The sequence below is a fragment of the Solanum lycopersicum genome, chromosome 6, assembly GCF_036512215.1.
Source record: "Solanum lycopersicum chromosome 6, SLM_r2.1".
Classification (NCBI taxonomy): domain Eukaryota; kingdom Viridiplantae; phylum Streptophyta; class Magnoliopsida; order Solanales; family Solanaceae; genus Solanum; species Solanum lycopersicum.
In genome coordinates this window covers 1,498,564-1,520,430 of record NC_090805.1, presented here as the reverse complement: position 1 = coordinate 1,520,430, position 21,867 = coordinate 1,498,564, and the positions used below count along the sequence as shown (strand labels likewise).

At 30.0% G+C, this 21,867-nt stretch overlaps 2 protein-coding genes and 1 long non-coding RNA gene across 3 annotated transcripts; 1 reads left to right on the top strand and 2 right to left on the bottom strand.

Annotated features, from left to right (window-relative positions):
- Positions 1–38: 38 nt before the first annotated feature.
- On the bottom strand, positions 39–4,314 carry LOC101248581 (protein EIN6 ENHANCER). Its single transcript, XM_004240379.5, has 3 exons — positions 3,860–4,314; positions 487–554; positions 39–379 (listed from the first exon to the last, which is right to left on the bottom strand). The coding sequence occupies exons 1-3, from the start codon at positions 4,032–4,034 to the stop codon at positions 248–250; spliced, it is 375 nt and encodes a 124-aa protein (XP_004240427.1). The 5' UTR covers positions 4,035–4,314; the 3' UTR covers positions 39–247.
- LOC138349423 (uncharacterized) lies at positions 2,350–3,523 on the bottom strand. Its single transcript, XR_011221901.1, has 3 exons — positions 2,869–3,523; positions 2,614–2,773; positions 2,350–2,485 (listed from the first exon to the last, which is right to left on the bottom strand). It is a non-coding gene; the product is annotated as an uncharacterized lncRNA (long non-coding RNA).
- Positions 4,315–7,735: 3,421 nt separating the features above from the next.
- Positions 7,736–10,390, top strand: LOC101248302 (small ribosomal subunit protein eS26x). The gene is made up of 5 exons (XM_004240378.5): positions 7,736–7,875; positions 7,990–8,082; positions 9,336–9,420; positions 9,504–9,637; positions 10,137–10,390. Exons 1-5 carry the CDS (start codon positions 7,873–7,875, stop codon positions 10,203–10,205), a joined length of 384 nt encoding a protein of 127 aa, XP_004240426.1. The 5' UTR covers positions 7,736–7,872; the 3' UTR covers positions 10,206–10,390.
- Positions 10,391–21,867: the final 11,477 nt, after the last annotated feature.

Sequence of the window (21,867 nt, the reverse complement as noted above, 5' to 3'; positions counted from 1 at the left end):
AGAAAACTCATCGGAATGCATGATTAGCGAAGCACAGATTAGATAAGCAGATGAATTTCCAGAGACCAAAGAGCCAATTCAGTACTAAATGCCCATAGCAATTTACGACATCTAACAAAACTAGGCTAGATTGATTCTCTTAGTACAAGTCAAAGTACAGTTATGCACCTGAGCATTCAGAAACGACAAATTCAAATGTCCACTACTTTCCACATTAATTTACAACTATCTATTCTGCATTGTGCACCTATCTCAAAACAACAGCTGCGTTTCTGAGAGCCAAGTACCTCTGAACATAGTCATTAGGGAGCGACCTTATTGTCTTAAAAACCTCAGTATTAGCATAACGGAGTTTAGTTCTTGGGTCAAAATACGGTGCCTGCATGTCAAACATAAGAGACATTGGTGGGATGCACAATAAAAAATCAGAAAGCAAGCAGAAACTAAGACCATATAATCATAGAAGACATTCAGTTGAGAAGGTACCTCGAATCCTGTTATGTCACATATCTTTTTGCCAGGATGCATAGAAGGTGGCGTTTCAATGTTAACATCTGTGGAGAAAGAAACGAAGTCAAAACCTCGAAATATTCATTAAGCTACGAATTATAGAAAGGAATCCGTGCAAAATTATGCCTCTAGACTGGGAAACAAATACTCTGTTGGTCCTGAAAACATAATTTGAACAAGTTGTCCAGTGATTGATGATAAAAGTGCAGCATATAAACAAGAAGGATATCATTTCCCCATCTACAATTCAATTCGAAATATAATGGTCTGCAATCACCTTCTAGCTAATAGTCAAATGTCTGGGGGTTCGGAGACTGTTAGCAAATGTTCTGTGATGTTGCTGGAAAATGCAGCAATTTTCAAGGCAGTTTTCATCAGGCTTGACAACAATAGCGCAATGCCGAAAATGCATCTAGATTACACAACCTAATTAATAATAGAACTTAGCAAACACATAATGCTATCCCAACCATTAGCAACCACAAAATTATGGGAGCAATTAAAGTAAAAGCAATATCTGATCTGCCTGTAAGAGTTCTTCAAGCAAATTCAGTTAGAGCTATTACTACATGGGCAGGCCGTCAGGGGAACATGGTTGCAATGGGAAATAAAAACTGATGACATGATTTGCAGCTCAATGTGTCCTAGGAAAGAAAATAAACCAACGCTCCGAATTGAACTGAAAGGTTTTCAACTCCTAGGTCTCACAAAAGTTGAAGTGTATTGAGTCAAGGAAATGACACAATTATTTTATTTTTTGTGAAAAGTAGTATCAATGATGGGTTCAGTAATTTGATTGTCAAGATCTAAAAAGTACAAAATTGAACTCAGTTTCTATCAAATTATGCAACAAGAATTCAATAAATTGTTTGGGCATTTCAGTATGGATATTAGATGTTATAATCAAAAGCAGTTTTACCTACATCTACTTTTTGTCAATATGCTCATTGGGTATGTTAAACCAAATTTCCAACCAAGTCAGTAGATCAAACTCAGTAGCAAACCAAAACCACTCGACAAAGGTTTGGCTACCCATCAATTTCTCTTCAAGGCAAAGAGAAATATTTGCATACGAACAAAATTATAAAGATTCAGCAACTGAAGTAAACTAAATAAGTATATCTACATTGTATCTTCTCATATAAAAAAAAACACCTATATTGCCGAAACCCAGACCACGGCTCCATTCTTCATTACAGGCAAACAAATTGAAGTGCATGATTTAAGATCAAAGTACTATGTATCTTAGTCTGCTTATGCCACTGATCTCAAATGCCCACAGAAAATTAAAAACAATAAAGGTTGATGACAGGAACTGAAAATGTAGCAATGCTATAGTTTTTTTTGAAATTAAATATTTTTTCTGAAACTATGTAGCAATGCTATAGCTATGCTAAACATAACATGTTTGTGTGAGTTCATCTGCAAATTTCCTTCTCCATCGACCACAATCGATCATCAATGGAGAAAGTGTAGATTATATTTCTTAATACTGAGAGAAAATGGGCATAAGCGTAGTTCAATCTTGTGGTGTATACGTTTGTAGTGAGTAGGACAATCACTCATTTCTTTTGTATTCGGAGCGACAACCTATCTAATGGATAGGACAGAGGTCTTGTATACCTTTGGTATTGTATAGGTTCAAATCCTATTGGACACAATCTATTTCCATATATATCTTTTTTCAGATTTCGATAGCAAGAAAGAGGAATAGCATTCGCAGTCCGAAGAAGAGAGGAAGGAGGCCCTCCTCCAGGAAATAAGGAAATTAATTCTACTGGGAGAGTAGCAAAAGAACTCTACTAGCCTAGAGAAGGCCTAGAGCCGTAGAAAAAACACCTATGTCTGTACCAGTCCCGGAAGAGCGAAAAGCGGGTCAGATTTATGCCGACGGCAGCAAGAATAAGTCACAAAGCTTGTATTGCTCTACCACGACCCTGTTTCACGGTTTAGGCAGCTCCCATTTCGCCCACCACTATAAAAAAAAAACGAGAAAATGATCAAATCATCCATAATGTATAGGGTTGGACTAGTTTGGTTACCACATATTTTTCCATCTCCCAAGCCTCATTGTCATTAAAAACAAACTTTTCTACTGTTCACCTAAAAAAAACAGCCTACACCAGCGGTCTCATACGATCACCATCTCTGCTGCAAGACAACACCATTCACCACCAGCATCGGGGATTCATTTTATTTCATCTCATAGACCAGAGAACTCTCATATCTCTGCACCAACATTCACGTATAAACCTCATTCTACCTACCAAAAAAGGAAGAATAACAGTTGAAAGAGGAAAGGGAAAAAGAATTCTACGGCCTCAGCCGGGAAACAATCAACGGAGATATAATACGTACTTGAACTTTCCTTTCCTTTTTTCTTGTTTCTGCTTCTCCTAGAAGAGATCCCCATTTGCCCAAATGTGGGTGTGATATTCAGTGTTCATAGTATCCCAAAAGAGGAGCATTTACTGGTAAAGCTTGCAGGAAATGCAATCAAGTAAATCTTATCCTCTTGCCTAGCCATGTGTGAAGCAAGATTTATATGGAGGACAAGCTGCAAAAAGTGAGACTAACATGGTTCATGCATGTGAAGAGGAGATGCATGGACACCCCAGTGCGAGGTGTGAGAGGCTGGTTATGGATGGTTTCAGGATAGGTAGTTGTAGGCTGAAGAAGTATTGGGAGAGGTAATGAGAGAGGTAATTAAACAGGACGCGACTTCAGCTTATCGAGGATAGGACCATATATAGGAGGTTATGGAGGATACAAATTAGGGATACAGGGTGAGATAGAAAGTTGAGTGTTATCTTAATCATCCTTCCATTCTAGTAGACAGTAGTCGTATATTACTCCTGTAGTTTCTTGTTATCTCATTTCTGTTACTATTTAACATTATTTGCACTTCGATTATCGTATTATTTTGTCTTGATTACTTCATTCCCGTTGTTTTCTTTTTTCAAACTGCTTCATAATGCTTTTATATGAGCTGGGGGATCTATCAAAAAAAAAACCCCGCCCTCCAAAAGCAGGGTTAAGGTCTGCATATACACTAGCCTCCCTAGACCCCACTTGTGGGATTACCACAGCTATGTTGTTGTTGGGTTGTTCTGAGCTTTTGTGTTTATTAGCCACCAGAGATACACTTGAAACACATCCCCATTACATTTAAACATAGTTTTGACTCTATATAGAGTCCTTAATGGACTAGCAAACTCAATCGACGGGTGCTGTCACTGAGAAGCGGAGAGTGGAGCTCATGAATACATTATGGATCATTTCAGTTGAGAATTATACAAATTAAAAGAAAAAATGTTGTAAAAAGCTGAATTGGAAGATCGAAACTCACAAGTAGGTAGATGAGGAGGATAATTTTCGTAATTTTCTGCTTGTATAATCTGCTTGAGATGTTTCCAGTGCCGTCCTCTTGCTTGTCCTTTAGGGTACTTGTCGTACATCTGAATCTTCTTAAATTTCATGTGAGTTGGAAGTACTAGTTCTGCTTCTAACACTTCTCGCTCCATTAATTCAGATCCGACCGCCGATTGATGACAGCTATTTACGGTGGTGAAGTTCCTGCCGATGATTCTCCGACGGGGAAATGAAGGGGTACCAGAAGACAAGGGGAATTAAAGCGGGTTTTACTTATTACTTGGATCTTAACCCGTAATGATGTCTATGGGCTTATGATCTTTTTTTTTTTTCTGTCTCTTACCGTAAGATTAGTGGTGGCAAATGGGCGGGTTGAATCAAATGTGAGCGAGTTAAAAATGGGTAATAATTCAATCCGATCATATTTGATATGGTTGAAAATTGATGGGAAAATTATATATAATGGAAAATTATTAATTTAAATTAAATGTTAGATTTACGATTTAATTGTACCCTGTAGCAAACATGTGTTAGTCGCCTCTCTCCCTTAAACTCTCGCTCGCCACTCGCCTCTCGCCTCTCTCGCTTTATACAAATAATAATGAATAGATTGTGTTTCTGTGTGTGTAATGCGAGAGAAAGTTGTATATACACGTGTAAATACATATCTTTGTCCTATACACTTATGACTATACAATACAAATATTTCATAACCCAATTTTCTTTTGTCTTTCTCTCTTTATCACTTTATACAAACACAAATTATACAAAACAATATATAATTTATGTTTGTATATAGCGAAAGAGAGAACGATATTTGATATACAAATGATTTATTTTGATTCAATTGTATACATATTCAAATATTATACAGATATACAAACACATACAAATGAATTGAAAGGTTGCCAACGACTTATACAAACGAGAAACTGCGTCAATTTATACAAATGGTCTACCAGTGAAATTATACAAATTTGAAAAGAAGTCTATGAATTATACAATTGCTTCTTTTGTATATATGTATAGCTAAATAGCATAGCAAAGTTTATTATGGAGTTCAATTATACAAAATATAACTATAACATACAAATATAATTTTTGTGTTGACTATAGATAAAATTTGCTCAAAATTGATTGGATAGTAAATAGGTTTAAGTAAATATTAGTTTATTCATATTTTCATGAATAAATAGTACTTTACTTAAGAATTCAATACATAAAATATATCTTAATCTTTCTTTAGATGAAAAATGTTGAGCATGCTTTGTTTAGTTTTCTTTTCTAATTTTATTATCTTGCGTTTTTCAATTTTTTTATTTCATTCTAAAAATAGGTTTTGTCCATTTGAAATGAAGTGGACCATTGGTCATGTTTTAACCACACAAAAAAAAGAGTTTATTGTATCATATTTTTTTTTAAAAAAAAATTAATCCTATAACTTTTCCATGTAAAATAAATTCATGTGATAACAATATGAAATATTTTAAATTTCATAGTAAATGAATATTTATATTTTGGAACTAAAACATGCTTAATGCACTTTAAGAAAGGTTAATACTAATACACAGTTTGCTTATTTTACATTATTATTTGTTATTCAATATAAAATTGAATAAAATAAAAAACATAATTATAATTAACAAAAGAAATGTACATTTGGCTAATTCATATTTTACCCATATTTTATCCTTTACTCGTTTTTTATCCATATTTTTACGGTTCAAATATGGATTTCAACTCATATTTTACCCATGTGAAAAATCACTCACCCAACCCGTTAAAATATGGGCGAGTTGAGCGGAACACCAAAATATGAGCTCATTTTGCTGGCACTACTTACAATTAAACAATCATTATCTTACTTATATTTAGTGTAAGTGATCACAGTCAAATATAATAATTCAAATAAATTGAGACCGAATTTCGAGTGAAATATTATGAGAAAATGTTATTTGTGATGGTTGGTTTACTTTAGGTTTTATTAGATCTTATTCCATAAAAAATTTAGGGAAAATGCACAAGTACCCCCTCAACCTATGCCGAAATTCCATAGACACACTTATACTTTACTAAGGTCGTATTACCCCCTGAACTTATTTCATAAATACTTTCTACTCCTTTTCGGCCTACGTGGCACTAACTTGAGAAAAAAAAGTCAACCAGCATTGGACCCACAAGATAGTGCCACATATGCCAAAAAGAGGTAGAAAATTATTAATAAAATAAGTTCATGGGGTAATAGGATCTTAGTATAGTATAAATGTGTCTATGAGATTTCAGACATAAGTTGAGGAGGTACTTGTGCATTATCCCAAAAATTTATAATAGAATGAGATTATATTTAATGCAATATTAACCTAATATTTAAATGTTGTTTTTCTAATGGATATAAAGACTATAACAAATTTCGTGTCTCATAATTAGTGACACTCGAATATTTGCAATGATACATGCATAATTTGATTTTTCTTCTTTCTTTCATGTACTTTTACTTTACATGTTCTTGAACGTCTAGCTTTCATTTCAAATCCCTTCCAAGCCTTCAAAATATTGACTTCACACAAAACATTTGACCTTCATTTCTAACACAATGTTGGAGCATCTCTTATATTCCTTAAATTTTCTACAAATTTTAACCATTATATAAAAAGGAGAAATAATATATTTAATCGTGTTTCATAGTTATAGTTTGCGTATTTACTAATTGTAAATACAATTTATGCTGCTTCATTTGTATAATTAACGGTGAGTTTGTATAATTTGCGAGTACATTATATAATTGAGCTATTTTTGTATAAACTCAAAACGACAAAGTTATACAAACATTAACATCAAAACATTAAACAGTTATACAAAATTACATAATACAAAAGTCTATAACTATAAAATTTCTGAATTATACAAACCTGCAAATCATTTATACTTGAAACCCCAACCCACACAATTATCGTTGAATGCTGGTCACAAGTTGTAATTAACTATAACTATAACTATGATAACTTATTAGCTAGTATGTGTTTGCTTAACCATGTAATTTTTCTTAAAAAAATAATGAGAAAATTGTATATAATAGCAAACTATTAATTCAAAACAAATGGTATAATCACAACTTGATTTAATTGTAACCCATAGCAAATAGTGGTCATTCGCCTCTCTCCCTTAACTTCTCGCTCTCCACTCTCAGATCTACCTCAACAATCTCCCCCTCGCCTCTCTCACTTTATATAAATATAAATATATAAAATGCGTTTGTGTTTGTATAAAGCGAGAGAAAACTGTATACATACATATCTTTTCGTTTGCCTCTCTCCCAGAGAGTCTAACTCTTCGCTCTTCCTGATCTCGCTCGCGACTTTCACTCATCTCTCTCACTTTTATAGAGTATAAATTGCATTTGTGTTTGTATAAAGAGAGAGAAAATCGTACATACAAAAACAAATACATATATTTTCCATCCTATACACTTATAATTATACAAATGCAGATATTCGCTGACCTAATTTTCTTTTCTCTTTCACTTTTTCTCGTTATATACATATACAAATTATACTATTGATTCATATATGTATACCGAAATATACATATTAATAGCCACATTAGTATATGTATACCGAAATATACATATTAACAATCATCATATATGTATACTGAAACATATATATTAAGATTCGTAGCGAACATAAAGTTTGCTATGAAGCACAATCTTACAAACTATAACTATAACATACAAATATGATTTTTATGTTTATTACACGTAAAATTTACTCAAAAATAAATAAATCTATTTTTTCTACTATGGCCACTTTAACCCGTAGCTGGAGATAAGCCCAATGGGCCACTTCATATTGGGCTTTGAACAAAGCCCTATGTAAACATCTCTCCTTATTAGCATTACCCCTTCACTCTTCACTGGAAAAAACCCTAAACTTCTGAATACAGAGAGAGCCGCAGAGTTTGCGCAGGAAGAAGCTCTCATCCAGAGCGAAAATGGTGAGAGGAAAAAGAATATTCGCTTTCCTTCTTCTCCGTTTTCAGTTTTCTCTAAGCAATTCACTGATTGTAATCTCTTAACTTTTTCTTTATTTTTTGTTTTGATTTTTGCAGACTTTCAAGCGAAGGAACGGAGGTCGTAACAAGCATGGACGTGGCCATGTCAAGTTCATCCGCTGCTCTAACTGCGGCAAATGCTGCCCTAAGGTCCTTTCTCTATTGATTTTTAACAACTAATCGGATCCAGTATTTTATGATAATGTTTAGCGGCCTAGTGAATAATCGGTTCATGTATTAGTGTTGTGTGTTTATATGTGCAGATTATTTTAACGCAAGTGTATATTTTAACAGTGAAATTATATGATTATAGTATTGAGTAGAATATAGTGGTGTTCATCTTGTCCATTGTGAATATAGATCCGTTCATATGTGAATGCGAATTAAAAAGACAAGTAAATGCATGATGTGTTTTTTTGTTGAAACATTTTCTATATATGTATTATTTTATGTGAATAAACTGAATTGGATCCTGGAGTTTAAGTTTGTGGTAGATGACAATCAATAATGTATTAGTGTTTTGTGTAAATATGCGAAGATTTTGTTATGCGAGTGTATAATTTATCTTTGAAATTATATGATTATAATTTTGAGTAGAATATGGTGCTTGGTCCAACGAGAATGTTGATCATTTCACATGTGAATTCTTATTAGAAAGAAATTAACATTTGCACAATGAGTTTATTGTAGACGGTTATAATTTTCTTTAGTTTGGTGTCCTTTTATGGAGGAGGGTATGGCTAAGGTTGCACTCACACCACCCTCCGTACACTCCACTTATGGATTTACATGTGGTATTTTGTTGTTGCCTCCTATATGGAGGCAAGGTGTTCTAGATTTGAGTACTTTTGGTGCTCTGTTCGATAGTGTTTCTTAAATAAAAATTTCCTCTAAGTGATGATTAGGATGTGCTATTGGGCATTGTATTTTGTAGTTGTAGCTGAAATGAAATAAGAGATAGTCATGCAAATGATGTTTTAATTTTAAAGGAAGTGAATGTGGGTTAGATTTAAAAAATGCAGACTAGGGATCAAATTAAGCATTAAGGGGTCCTCTGGCTCAAGTGGAAGATTTCCCAAGATCATTTTGTGTGATTAAAACCAGGTCTCTAATATGGATAACTTAATCAATTCCAAAATATATACCGGGATAACCCACAGTACAAGAAAGTTTGATTTTTTCCTGCTAATTTTCACATGTGTTTCATCCTATCATCAGTTTAATGCCGGATGCTACATTCTCTACTGTTAAAACCAATTTTTGGGGGTATCCTGCAAATGTCTATTGTAGAAGCTCCTTATACCCCTTTGTTTTGCATTTGATCTCTTAGTATTAATAATACAAGACCATTTCTGCTATTATTTTCAAATTAGCTGATGTTATTAGATCTATCTGGGTTTCAGGACAAGGCCATCAAGAGATTCCTTGTGAGGAACATTGTTGAACAAGCTGCTGTACGTGATGTTCAGGAAGCTTGTGCTTTTGAATGTGAGATTGTTAAATCATTTTCAAATCCTATGTATTGCACAATAGTTACCTAGAATTAACATTGCTTTGTCCTCTTTATGCAGTGTACACTCTTCCTAAGCTATATTTGAAGATGCAGTACTGTGTTTCATGTGCAATTCACTCCAAGGTGGTTAGAGTCCGCTCTCGTACTGATAGGAGAGTTCGCGAGCCTCCACAGCGTTTCAGGCGCCCAAGGGTATTCCATCCTCCATATTATCGTCTTAGCTTTGAGATAAAGTTTCCTTGATATGTGAATTTTGGAATGGTATTAAACTGTGTATGAAACAGACCTTGACTATACATGATGGTACCCATTCTGACATTCGGTTGATCTCATAGCTCACTTTGTTATTCCACCTACATATAGAAAATATATGTTGCTCAAACTCTCCAAAATGTTTTTGCACCTGTTGTGGTATTCTTTCAAATGCACTGCTTTTGGAGGATTTGCACACACATGGTGGCATATTTGAATAGTTTGAGCAACATGGCATGAGCCAGGAAATACTATTTGCCTGCTGTTGGATACAAGAAGGATATCAACACTGTTTTTGTCACACAGACTAGCTCAAATATTGCCTATCTGTTCTATTTTGCTATTTGTATAGAATAATAATGAGGTTTCTTCATGAACTTTGCCATTCTATAATATTCTTTTGCTCACTTTGATTTTGTTTTTTCTGTGGTTACTCCAGGATGATCTTCCAAAGACAGGACAAGCTCCACGCCCCGCTGGAGGACCCCCTGCTGCTCCACGCACTTAAATTATTAGGATTCAGGTTTTGGTTAATCTGATAGTTATGGCGTGTTTTACATGTGGTGGTTTTGACAGTGTACTGTTTTCATTTAGATAATGGGACATATTACCATGTTATGGAATTAAATTTTGAATGGAAACCAGATATTTAAGTTTTCTTAATGGACGACTTTTAATTTGTGTTTCTGATAACTTGCCAACGTCTGGCTGAATGGTGTTATTAGTTATTTCATTTTCCTGTTTGACATTGATGGATAGGATAATTCTTCCTTGTATTTTGGCATGTCAGCAGTTGTAACCTGTCTTTTCTAAGTATACAAGGATTATTGTAGACACATGAACCAAATAGATGATTGTTATTTAGTAGCAATAATTTGCTTGCGTGAGCATCGAATAATCATGTCATGATGAAAGTTCAACCTTAAGTGTTCTATATGTTACCCTATTTGACAATATTAGAGTTCTGTGACTTCGTATGGTCTTTCTCTGCCTGCTCTCTGTCACCTGTGCTCATCAGGTAAGCTGGATTTCTGATTGTGTGTTCAAAGTGGTTATCTTGTAAGAGTAGTCAATCGACAGAAATGAGAATAGGATGATAACGACAGACAGGAATTGTGCGTGTATATATATATATACACGTATTTGGGATATGCCTGCCTAGATTACTCCGATGTGTGATTTGATTGAAATTCTGATCGTTCAGACTCGGAAGGTGAAACTCTCATTCCAGTCAATCCGATTGGGATGCCTTGGACATGACATGTTACTTGGACAGAGTAACGTGCTTCCTCAAGGTAGAGTTCGTTTTATAATAGGAGCCCAGGTTCTCAAAAATGAGTATTGACTAGGTTACACTAATCCTTATGATTGGTAAAAATATAGAAAAAACTAGAACTAGATGGAGTCCTCAATGAAGCACTATTTAAGGTAAAGGAGGAGGATACATCTTTATATTTTTGTGCTATACAATTTTATGTGACCATATACATGGATGCAAATTAAGTTGTGCATATGCCAAAATTCCAATAATTAGGAAAAATTGTACTTCAAAATATATTTATAAATGTGAAGTAATTTTCAGTAATATAGAGATATGAAGGCTGTGATTATGCAGAGCAAGTAATGCATTTAAACTTGATGTCCAAATTCTGACCTATAAGTAAATACATCAAATCAACTCAAATTGATGAAAAAATTGACTTTGGTTCGATTTTTGAAGTAGAAAATTTCGATGGGGACAAAGTTATTTAGCTTGTATATATCACACGCTCACACAATGTTGGTTCTATGATATACAAATTAAAGCATATGCCTTAGGCTTCCAATTTTTGTGGGGGCGACTCATACATAGGATGTTTGGATTATTTTTTAGAAGCAAAACGTGATAATTATTTTGGGACTAAATGAATATAATAACAAAATGTGATAATAATTTTAGGCGGAGGAGTATGTATTTTTATTAGAGCTGTCAATATGGGCCCATATAGGTTTTCATATTTTACGGGTCAGGCTAGGCTAGCTCATTTCTGTTGTGGGCCAGAAAATGGCCGGTCCAATCCACAAGTATGTGGGTTACATGCTTGCCGGACCAGTCCACTTTTTTTTTTTAAATTATATTATTTTTAAAATTATTAAATTAAATTATAAATTATAAATATTATCATAAATATTGACAAAATAGTATTACGTGATTTTAATGTTACTATTTTTTTTATCAAATCTACAAAAAATTATTTTTACAATATTTATTAAGTTTTTTTCAAGTAAAAGTATAAATATCTAAATAAAAATATTAACCTAATTGTTTTGAGTTTGGACTCTATTTAATTTTAAATTTTAATATCATATTATATTATATTTTTTAATTAATTTTTTTGGCCCACGGGCCTGTCCTACCGATATTTTTCAAGCTCCACAAATCAAAATGCTTATTTAGGCCGGGCTAAAAAGCCCTTTTTTCAAATGGGCTTCAAAATCGTAGCAAAGCCCTATTAAATCCCGAGTTAGGCCAAGCTGGCCAACAGGCCCATATTGACGATTAATCTCCTAGATCTGTTTTCTTATATATTCTAGTAATACTTACTGTATTTTTCTTTCTACAAATGATATTTATTTTATCTTATAATCGTGGTGTTCAGTTAGTTTGATTGTTGGTTATTAAGTGTTATATTCATGTATTAAGATGAATGTAACTATTGTTATGTTGGTATATCAGTTTATAAGAATAATTGATTTTACATTATTAATTTATCCATTACTAATAAGCGCCTAATTAATCAACAAATGTGGACAAAAGAAGACACTAATATAATGTATAATAACAAACATTATCTTTATCCAAATTTGTAACCTAATAAGTACAAGATCTAAAATTATGAAACTAATAGAACTTTTATCTTCCTGATTAAGTTGGACAAAGACCTCCAACATAGTACATTGGTGATTTTTAATATTTAACTTCTTGTCCTAAATTAAGTAATATTTAGTTAGTATTCATGTTTTATTTTATGCGAAGGGGATACTATTTGGAAAGTCATAAATTTGACTAAATCTCTTGAATCATCATTTTGAGTTATATAAATTTTTTTATTAATGTCGCTTATATATACATTTTTCAAGGAGCTATCATTTACTTCAGGTAAAAATAAAGTATGCGTACAACTGCTCTTACCAAATTTCATTTTGGAGATCATACTGAATTTATTTTTGCTATCATCGCACATTAACTAATATAAATTGATTTTTTTTTTTTCAAGATGTAGAGAGTACCCTAGGTATTTGTGGTTAAAAAAACTCAACTTTCATGAGAAAGACAAGACATCATGAAAATGTCTCAACACATCAATGTTACATACATAGTCATAAGTTTTTTTTGATATGGACCAAACAACCTAAAGGGAAAACATGCCAAAGATAATTTCTAATCAACAAGACAAACAACTTCATACATATATATGTTGATTGGAATTGAAAGTTCTTGAAAAAAAAAGTATTTTCAAGTACCAAACATATATACCAACCACCAACTATTGTGTTCATATGTTTTTGTCTTTACTTCTTTGCCTTTGGAATCTAAGGGGGAAAAATGATAGATTGATTGAAAGGGTAGAAGTTGCTTTGAATTTTTTTTTTTTGGGTAGTGTGAAATTAATTTTATTAGAAAAAAATATGTTTGACCTTCTATTTGATACCATAATTACACATAAAAGTTAAGAGATAATGATAATGATAAGCATAACTTGATTATAAATCATTTGCATTTCTCTTTAAGAGAAGATGGGAGGAAAATTTATATAAGAAAATTTATGAATCATTATAACATGTTTATACGTTTAATTACTCTCCTTTTAATTTGTAGTCTAATACAAAGATCAATTGTTTTTGTTAAATTAGCTATATGTGTTTGTGTATTATCAATGATTTCTATATCGGAAAACTTTCACATATAGCAAACATAAAATTTTATATTTGTATCCTATAGCAAAGTTTGCGTAATTACACCCCATAGCAAAATATAAATGTATAATTCGCTATACATATACAATTGAAGCGAATTGTATAAAACGAATTGTATAAAACGAGAAAGAGAAAGAAACTTCGGCAGAGAATTGTATAAAACGAATTGTATAATTATAAGTGTATAGAACGATTATATCCAATTTGAATTTGTATAAAATGAGAAAGAGAGAAAGGCAAAAGAGACTTGGGCAGGGAATATACAATTGAATCGAATTGGATAAAACGAGAAAGAGAGAAAGACAAAAGAAATTGGGCAAGGGAGTATTTTATTGTATAATTATAAGTGTATAGGACGAAAATATATGTATTTGCATGTGTATATACAATTTTCTCTGCTTTATACAAACAGAAACACAATTTATACATTTCGTTTCTGTTTGTACAAGTGAGAGACGCGAGGATGACGAGCGAAATTAGGGAGAGCGGCGAGCGAAATCTGGGAGAGGGGAACAAAAATATATGTAATTATACGTTTTCCTCTCGCTTTATACAAATAGAAGCAGATTTTATACACTTGTATTTGTATAAAAGTTAGAGGAAGCGAGTGAGAGTTTGAGGGAGAAAGGTGATTGACAAACAATTTGCTATGGGACACAATTAAACCAAAGGATGATTATAAAAATTAATTTAATTTATTAATTTGTCATTATATACAGTTTTCCTTATATTATTTGGTTAAGTTGAAAAAACGTAAGTAAAAGATTACAACTTACAAGAATGAAATATTTATCGTTGATCAATGAGTTCTTCAAGATATATAGTATCTTTTATACATAAAATTAGATTGTTTGATTCAATATAAAATCAGATAAAAAATAAGTGTTTAATTAGTATTTCAATTACAAATAAGAAAAAGGAGAAATATAAATAAAAACCATGAATCTGATATATAACCTAGTAGTTCTAAAACAATTATACATACTGATAGCGTAAATATTACGTTATTAATATAATTTAATCTATTTTAATAAGTTATCGATTTTACTTTTCAAGTAATTAGCTCTACCAATCGCGTTAGTATGTGGCGAATTTATTAATCATTTTATAATGCACGTGAGTTTATGTCTTTTTTTTATAAAATTAGATATTTTATAACCATATTTTCAAAAGTTGATCAAATCAAGTACATGATTGATTTCTAAATTATTTACTCGAAGGAATTAGAATTTCATTTCCACTCATTATTTTCTTTTTTTCCCCTTTATTTAAATTTAATGATGCCTACCCCCCCCCCCCCCCAACCTAAAATGACTTGTTGCTTTCTATTTGGAAAATTTATGAAAATCAATAATAGAGTGACTACCCTACCTAAATATTTCCATTACTAATGCATTATAGTAATATTGAAAGCAAGATGAAGAAAGTGACATAGAACTACCTAAATACCTTTTTGAAAAATCAAAGACAAATATCATACTCTCTAGTCTCTCCGTTTCAGTTTACGTAACACTTTTTATTTTTTAGTCTATTTAAAAAAAATATCATCTTATATAATTAAAAACAACATTTTTTAAATTTTTTTTTTATTCATAATGAAATGATTTACAGTCACAACGTCAAGTATTTTAGACTATAAATTTAAAATCTCTTTCATTTCTATAGTTTAAACATTATATCAAGTCAAATAATATCGAAAAAAATCCTGAGATAGATGGAATATATATTAAGATAACAAAGGGAGACTTTGTATATAAGTAGTATACATGTCAATTTTTTGTGGAACAAATGTAGGCTCAATTATGGGCATTACGTACGTGTGATCCTTTTCAACTCAAACACATGACTTGATTGTGTTTTCATTTATCTCTTTTCCTAAGTTTAACGTGTTATAGCAGGTTAATAATTATTTTTATATTACTCGATGAGTATTTATACGCAAGGTAATTGTGTAAACACTTTAAAGGTAAATTACATATATTTTAATATTAAAATATTTAAATTAAAGAGATATTTATGCTTACATGCTTAAGGTGCCAGAACATGTTACTAATAATTGATATATCGTATGAAATTACATGTATTTGAAAGTTTATATTCACAGGTATTTATCAATCGTTATTTTCAGAATTTTTCGATATCTATTTTATAAATTATATTTTGTTTATTTGACAAAATTGTATAAGAATTCACAAACTTGACATTTGTTACAACTCGTAGGATTTTCATATTTATGAGAAAAATATCTTTAAAAATCAAAATTACATATTCAAATAATTTTTTCTACATCAAATCAATATAATTTCGTATTATAAATTTTAAATTATAATTTCATATCATATAACTAAACGAACGTTGCTAGTTATAGGGATATTGAAAAGGAGAGTAATTTTATTTTTATTTTTATGGATACTGAAGCCAGTAGGGAAAAGTCTGCAGGAGAATCTCTGAACCAAACATGGTAAAACAGAGGAAAGTGCCACTTTTACCGCATTTCTTCGTTTGGTATTCGATATTTATATTTATATTCAACTGTTTGAATTTGTGTCATATAGAATTCCATTAAAGAAAAAAAATACTTTTTATCAAAAAAAAATTATATAAAAAATACGAACCTAAAACCTCTAATTAAAAAAATAGCAATTCTATGCCTCTATTCACTACAGCACATTTGATATAAACAATCTCTTTACGTCAAATATAACTCTTTTTTAAAAAAATAAAATGATATATACACATAAATTCTTCAAAGTTATATACTCTAACGATGTAAAAGAATAATAATTAAAATTTCAACTCATGATAACATGTTATATACACACTCTATATTTAAAGTTATCATATCAGACTTATTATTATAACAAAATTATATATATATATATATATATATATAAATAAATAAATTTAAATTCTTTTTTTCTTGATTAGTACATTTATCATTGTGCATATGTTCTCTCCTCAATCATTCCCAAATATTTTTCTTTTCAATATCTCCACCACTTCTTCACAAAATTTGAACATCCAAAATATAATTAAAAAACAAAAACAAATCTTGAAAATCCCAATTTTCTTAAATCTTTGTGATTGATTAATTGCATGGGATTTAATTTTTGATATTATAATATTTCTTTTTGGTCATCATAATTTTTCTTCTTGTTGATGGAGTATTACTATTGCAGTGTTAGATGGAGGATTATACACAAAAAAATCCTTCTATTTTTTACACTCTCATTCTTCTTTTTTGTAGCCTACAAAACCCTCAATTCTACAAGTCTCTTTGGTAAGTTTTATATTTATTTTTTCATAGTTTAAACAAACACACTAATCATGTATATAATTCCGAGAGAATCTATCTGAAACAATTTTTTTTTACTTAAAAAATAAGATACAAGATTTGTATATATTTTATTTTTTTCAATTCTTCGGTAAATTAGTATTCGTTCTGTTTCTAAGTAAGTGATGTTTTAGACTTGTCATTTTATATTTAAATAAATGACTTTTTTTTAAGAAGAAGAAATTAAAAATGTTTTTTCATTTTTATCTTTCTTTAAACAAAGGGAGTTTTACATAATCAATAAACTAGTAAAAAGGTTATTTCTTTTTAAGGTATTTATTGAGAATAATTTCATAAAAGTATATTTTATTTTCTAGAAATGAGTAATTTGTATAAGCTCAAAAAACCAGTTATTTTTTAAACAACAAAAGTATATTGTTGTCATTTATTTATCAATAAGGATTTCAATGTTAAAGATCTTTATACATGAAGTGTAATTTACTTAATTCATGTTTATTTAATATTGAATTATTTTTTATGTACTTTCCATATAATTTTCAAGTAAATAAATTTTATTTTATAAATTTTAAAAAGAATTTATATTGGAGTTTATAATTGAAATTAAATGTTTTCATCTATGCAGAGATCAATTTTGGATTGGCTGCTAAAGCTGATTTTTCCATCCAGGTTTGATCACTTTAACTATGTATTTTTTAGTCATTTTAAGTGTATATTCAATGTATAAAAAGTATATAATTAGTGTGAATAAACTTGGTATAATTCTCACTCATAAATAGATAAAGATTAGGCTAATAATGCAATTAATTTAGTTATATGGTGGCAAACCTACATGAATTACCTTATAAACACAATATTAAGTTACAAATTAAAATTAGTATGAGAAAAATAGATGTTGTGTGTTTATTTTAACTTAATCTATCTTCGAGCATGTTTGAATGAGTCTATAGCTTAATTATGACTTATAAGTCAAAATTCAAATTGGAATTTCTAATTTATGACTTTTTTTTATTAGTTTGACTTTAAAATAATTTTTTTTAAAATTTTTTTGTCAAACGTTAAAAAAATATTTTAACTTGAAAATATCTAAAATACGTCAATTCAAACTGACTTGTATACAAAATACCTAAAACAAGGGTAAATTTGATCATATTTTCAATACAGTGAGTATACATTATGATACTTTTTATAGTAATATTTTTTTTTTTTAAAAAAAAGATAGTAACATAATATATTTTTATAGAAAATATATAAGATACACATATTTGTGGATCTAAAAGCCCTAGCAATAAGCATTACTTCAATATGTTACATACAACAAATATCTTACGTGTTGGTTCTCCCAAATATACATACAATTTCAATTACAATTAAATTTTTTACGTGTAGATATAATGCAATTTGCTACGTTTTGAAAAAAAAAAAATTACTATATACATTTACAAAAAACACAAACTCTTGTTGTATATTACAAAAATATCCACTAATAATGCTATTTATGAAATTTTCTCTTTAGTGATTTCGTTCATTTGTTATGTTTATTTATTTTTCTCTTGTGTGCTTCTACAATTTTCAAATAATTCTTCAAATAGACATTAGTGCGTCTCTCATAGACAAATATCGAAAACTCATTTCACTTCTATTGCATTTGTGGTATTTTTCATCAGTCAATATCAGATCGACCTTTAGATCACTAAGTACCTTAGGAATGATTCGATCATGAAGCTACTTCGAATAGACACGAGTGTGAGCCTCTCGTAGACAAATATCAATGACTCATTCTACTTCTATTGCATGCGTTGTAGTTTTCATCAATCAATATCAGATCGACCTTTAGATCACTATATGTACCTTACGAGTGATTCGATCATAAAAGCTACTTTCTAGATATGGATGTTTTTTCTACACATTATGTATCGATAATTGAATGCAGATTCACATGATCAATCGATAAATGAAAAAAAATTATGTAAATGATGAGACCGACCTCACGTAAAAGTCTTTCTTTTCTCTTATTGTGCTTTCCCAATTATCAAATAATTCCAAAAATATAAAAATCAGTAGTCCTTTTTGTCTTCATCCTAAGTATTCAGTCTCAATTTTAGAATTTTCTTTTCAACCAGCGCTTTAAACGGAACAATGTCTCCCATATGGTGTAACTAAGCCCACTTGTTTAGTAACCTATCGTTTTCGATTTATTTATCATATTTTAATATTATACAAAATTTAAGAAAAAATATAACGAATTTTTTTTTAAATTTTATTATCTTAAATAAAAGATATATTAAATATATTAAAAATATTCTTTATCTTTAATTATATAGTCTTAAGTATGTCAGGTAAAAAATTTGAATTAAAAAGTTATTAAAAGAAAAAAGAGACATTCTCTATTAAAACAGACTAAAAAGAAAATACAGATAAAACAAATTGAAATAGAGGAATAATAGATTATAGTCCAAAATAACTCAACCAAAAACTTAAAACTTTGAAAATTTAACCAAACACATTGATATTATATAGTATATATAATTTCCCCTCAAATTATATATCATTTTTTATATTTATCTAAATTTTTAATAGTTACAACAATAACATATTTGATGTAATTTCATAAGATTGGAAAATCCAAAAATAGTGTGTAAGCAAGTCGCAAACCTTAATTTTACATTAATAGACAATTATAGTGTTTCTAATAGTTTCTTCGACTATCTAACATATAAAATATTTTAATAAATATTTGATGTCCATAGGTATGGTATAGTTATTATAATTTTAAATATATTCTTTCTTTTTTTAAAAATAAATTAAATCTTGATATTATTTTGAGCCAGAGATTCAAGAAGGCGACGACAAATACAAGGAGGAGTTTAGGTGGCTTAGGATCATCGCCGCCGCGGTGCATCTTGAAATGCGGCAGATGCACGCCATGTCATCCGGTCCACGTGGCGGTGCCGCCGGGGACTCCGGTGACTGCAGAGTACTACCCAGAAGCATGGAGGTGCAAGTGTGGCAACAAGTTGTACATGCCCTAATTTATATGATAATTTTTATATAACAAAAATTGTGAAGGACATGAATGTCATTAATTAATTTACATTTAATTAATGACTAGATAGCTAGGAATATCAAAATGAACTAATTAATTATTGACTCTTACTTTATATTATGGGAGGAAATTAATGATAGTGATAATATTAATTAGCTAAGTGTATGTCAATACTAATTTTAGAGCTACTTAATTTGTTCTCCAATTTTTTGAATTTAAGTTATAAATTTACCATTTTAAATATTAATCTATTTGCCATTCTTTATAAAATATTAATCAGAGTTTCATTTTTCGTGATGGTCCAGAGTTTTAACATGTACCCATAATTTATATATTTAATAATAAAAAATAATTATAAAAGAAATCGAAGGACATAAATTATATCTATGGTTTCGTAAAAAAATTTACAATGTAAATAATGTAATTATATAGAGGAGACTTTTTTCTTTTTAATTATTTCAAGAATGAGGGAACAAAAATTAGTCTATTTGCCATTCTTTATGAAATATTAATCAGAGTTTCATATTTCGTGATGGTCCAGAGTTTTGACATGTACTCATACTTTATATATTGAATATTCAAAAATAATTATAAAAGAAATCGAAGAAGGACATAAATTATGTCTATGATATAATAAAAAAAATTACACTGTAAATATATAGAGGGGACTTTTTTCCTTTTAATTATTTCAATAATAAGGGAACAAAAATTAGTCTATTTGCAATTCTTTATAAAATATTAATCAGAGTTTCATATTTTGTGATGGTTTCGAGTTTTGACATGTACCCATACTTTATATATTAAATATTAAAAAATAATTATAAAAGAAATTGAAGAAGGACATAAATTATATCAAATAGTTTCGTAAAAAATTACATTGTAAATATATAGAGGAGACTTTTTTCCTTTTAATTATTTTCAAGAATGAGGGAACAATAATTAGAATTGTTTATAGATGTTTCATTATTAGTAGAGTCAAAATTTAAAACTTATTAATTTAAAATTCTAATTTATCCAAATTAATTGGTTTTAACACAAGAATTTACATATATATATATTTTATAAATATTTTAAAATTAATGAAAAAAATGTAAATTATAATTTTAAAATTTTATTAAATTTATAAATAAAATTTTAGCTCCGCCCTTGAACACCGTGTTCAAAGCTAGAAGGAGCTGGGATATTTGGCTTGTATTAGCAGAGTGGTATGTCATGTCTGCCATTCAACTTTGGGGGCCTTAAATGGGCAGAAATAACATGCAAATGCCCATGTTTGTGTAGGACGATATTCGAGAGACGAATTCAATATTTAAATTTATTGATTTAGTTATATTATTAATTTTATGTTTCGATAAATATGAGAGGCGTTGAGGGTTAGTTGGAAACCTTTTTATTTTGTAAATATAAAAATAACGTTGTGTATATTTTATTCTCCTCAAATTCTATTTGTAGGATTTCATATGATTTGTTGTAATTTATGTTAAAAGATTTGTTGGTATATACGTGATCTAAGATAAAAGTATTGGTTTAATTGAACTCGCTTTTAAAAATGAGTCTGGTGTAATCGATAAAGTTATTGTTATGTGATTAGAAGGTTACACGTTTTGAATTGTGAAAGTAGTATCTTACAGAAATATAAGGTAAAATTGTGTACGATAAAACCCTTATAGGTGTGTCCCTTCTATAATATATCGCTCATATCGAAAACTTAATGTACAAAAGAACTTGAATTATTAAACATCCAAAGGTGGGCACCATACATAGACTGAATGATTGTGTTGTACAACTCCTATTTAGATATCTGGAAAAGGATTTCTTTTTTTTAATAACAAAAAAAAAAGGGATACATATTGTGTTCGAACGAATCCAGTATTT

Coding starts and splice junctions, on each gene's coding strand:
- LOC101248581 (XM_004240379.5), bottom strand. CDS start 4,034: ATGGAGCGAGAAGTGTTAGAAGCAGAACTAGTACTTCCAACTCACATG. Junction 555..3,859: donor TCCTCCTCATCTACCTACTT/GTGAGTTTCGAT, acceptor CTTTCTCCACAG/ATGTTAACATTGAAACGCCA. Junction 380..486: donor GTGACATAACAGGATTCGAG/GTACCTTCTCAA, acceptor TTTGACATGCAG/GCACCGTATTTTGACCCAAG.
- LOC101248302 (XM_004240378.5), top strand. Junction 9,421..9,503: donor GGAAGCTTGTGCTTTTGAAT/GTGAGATTGTTA, acceptor CTCTTTATGCAG/TGTACACTCTTCCTAAGCTA. Junction 9,638..10,136: donor AGCGTTTCAGGCGCCCAAGG/GTATTCCATCCT, acceptor TGGTTACTCCAG/GATGATCTTCCAAAGACAGG.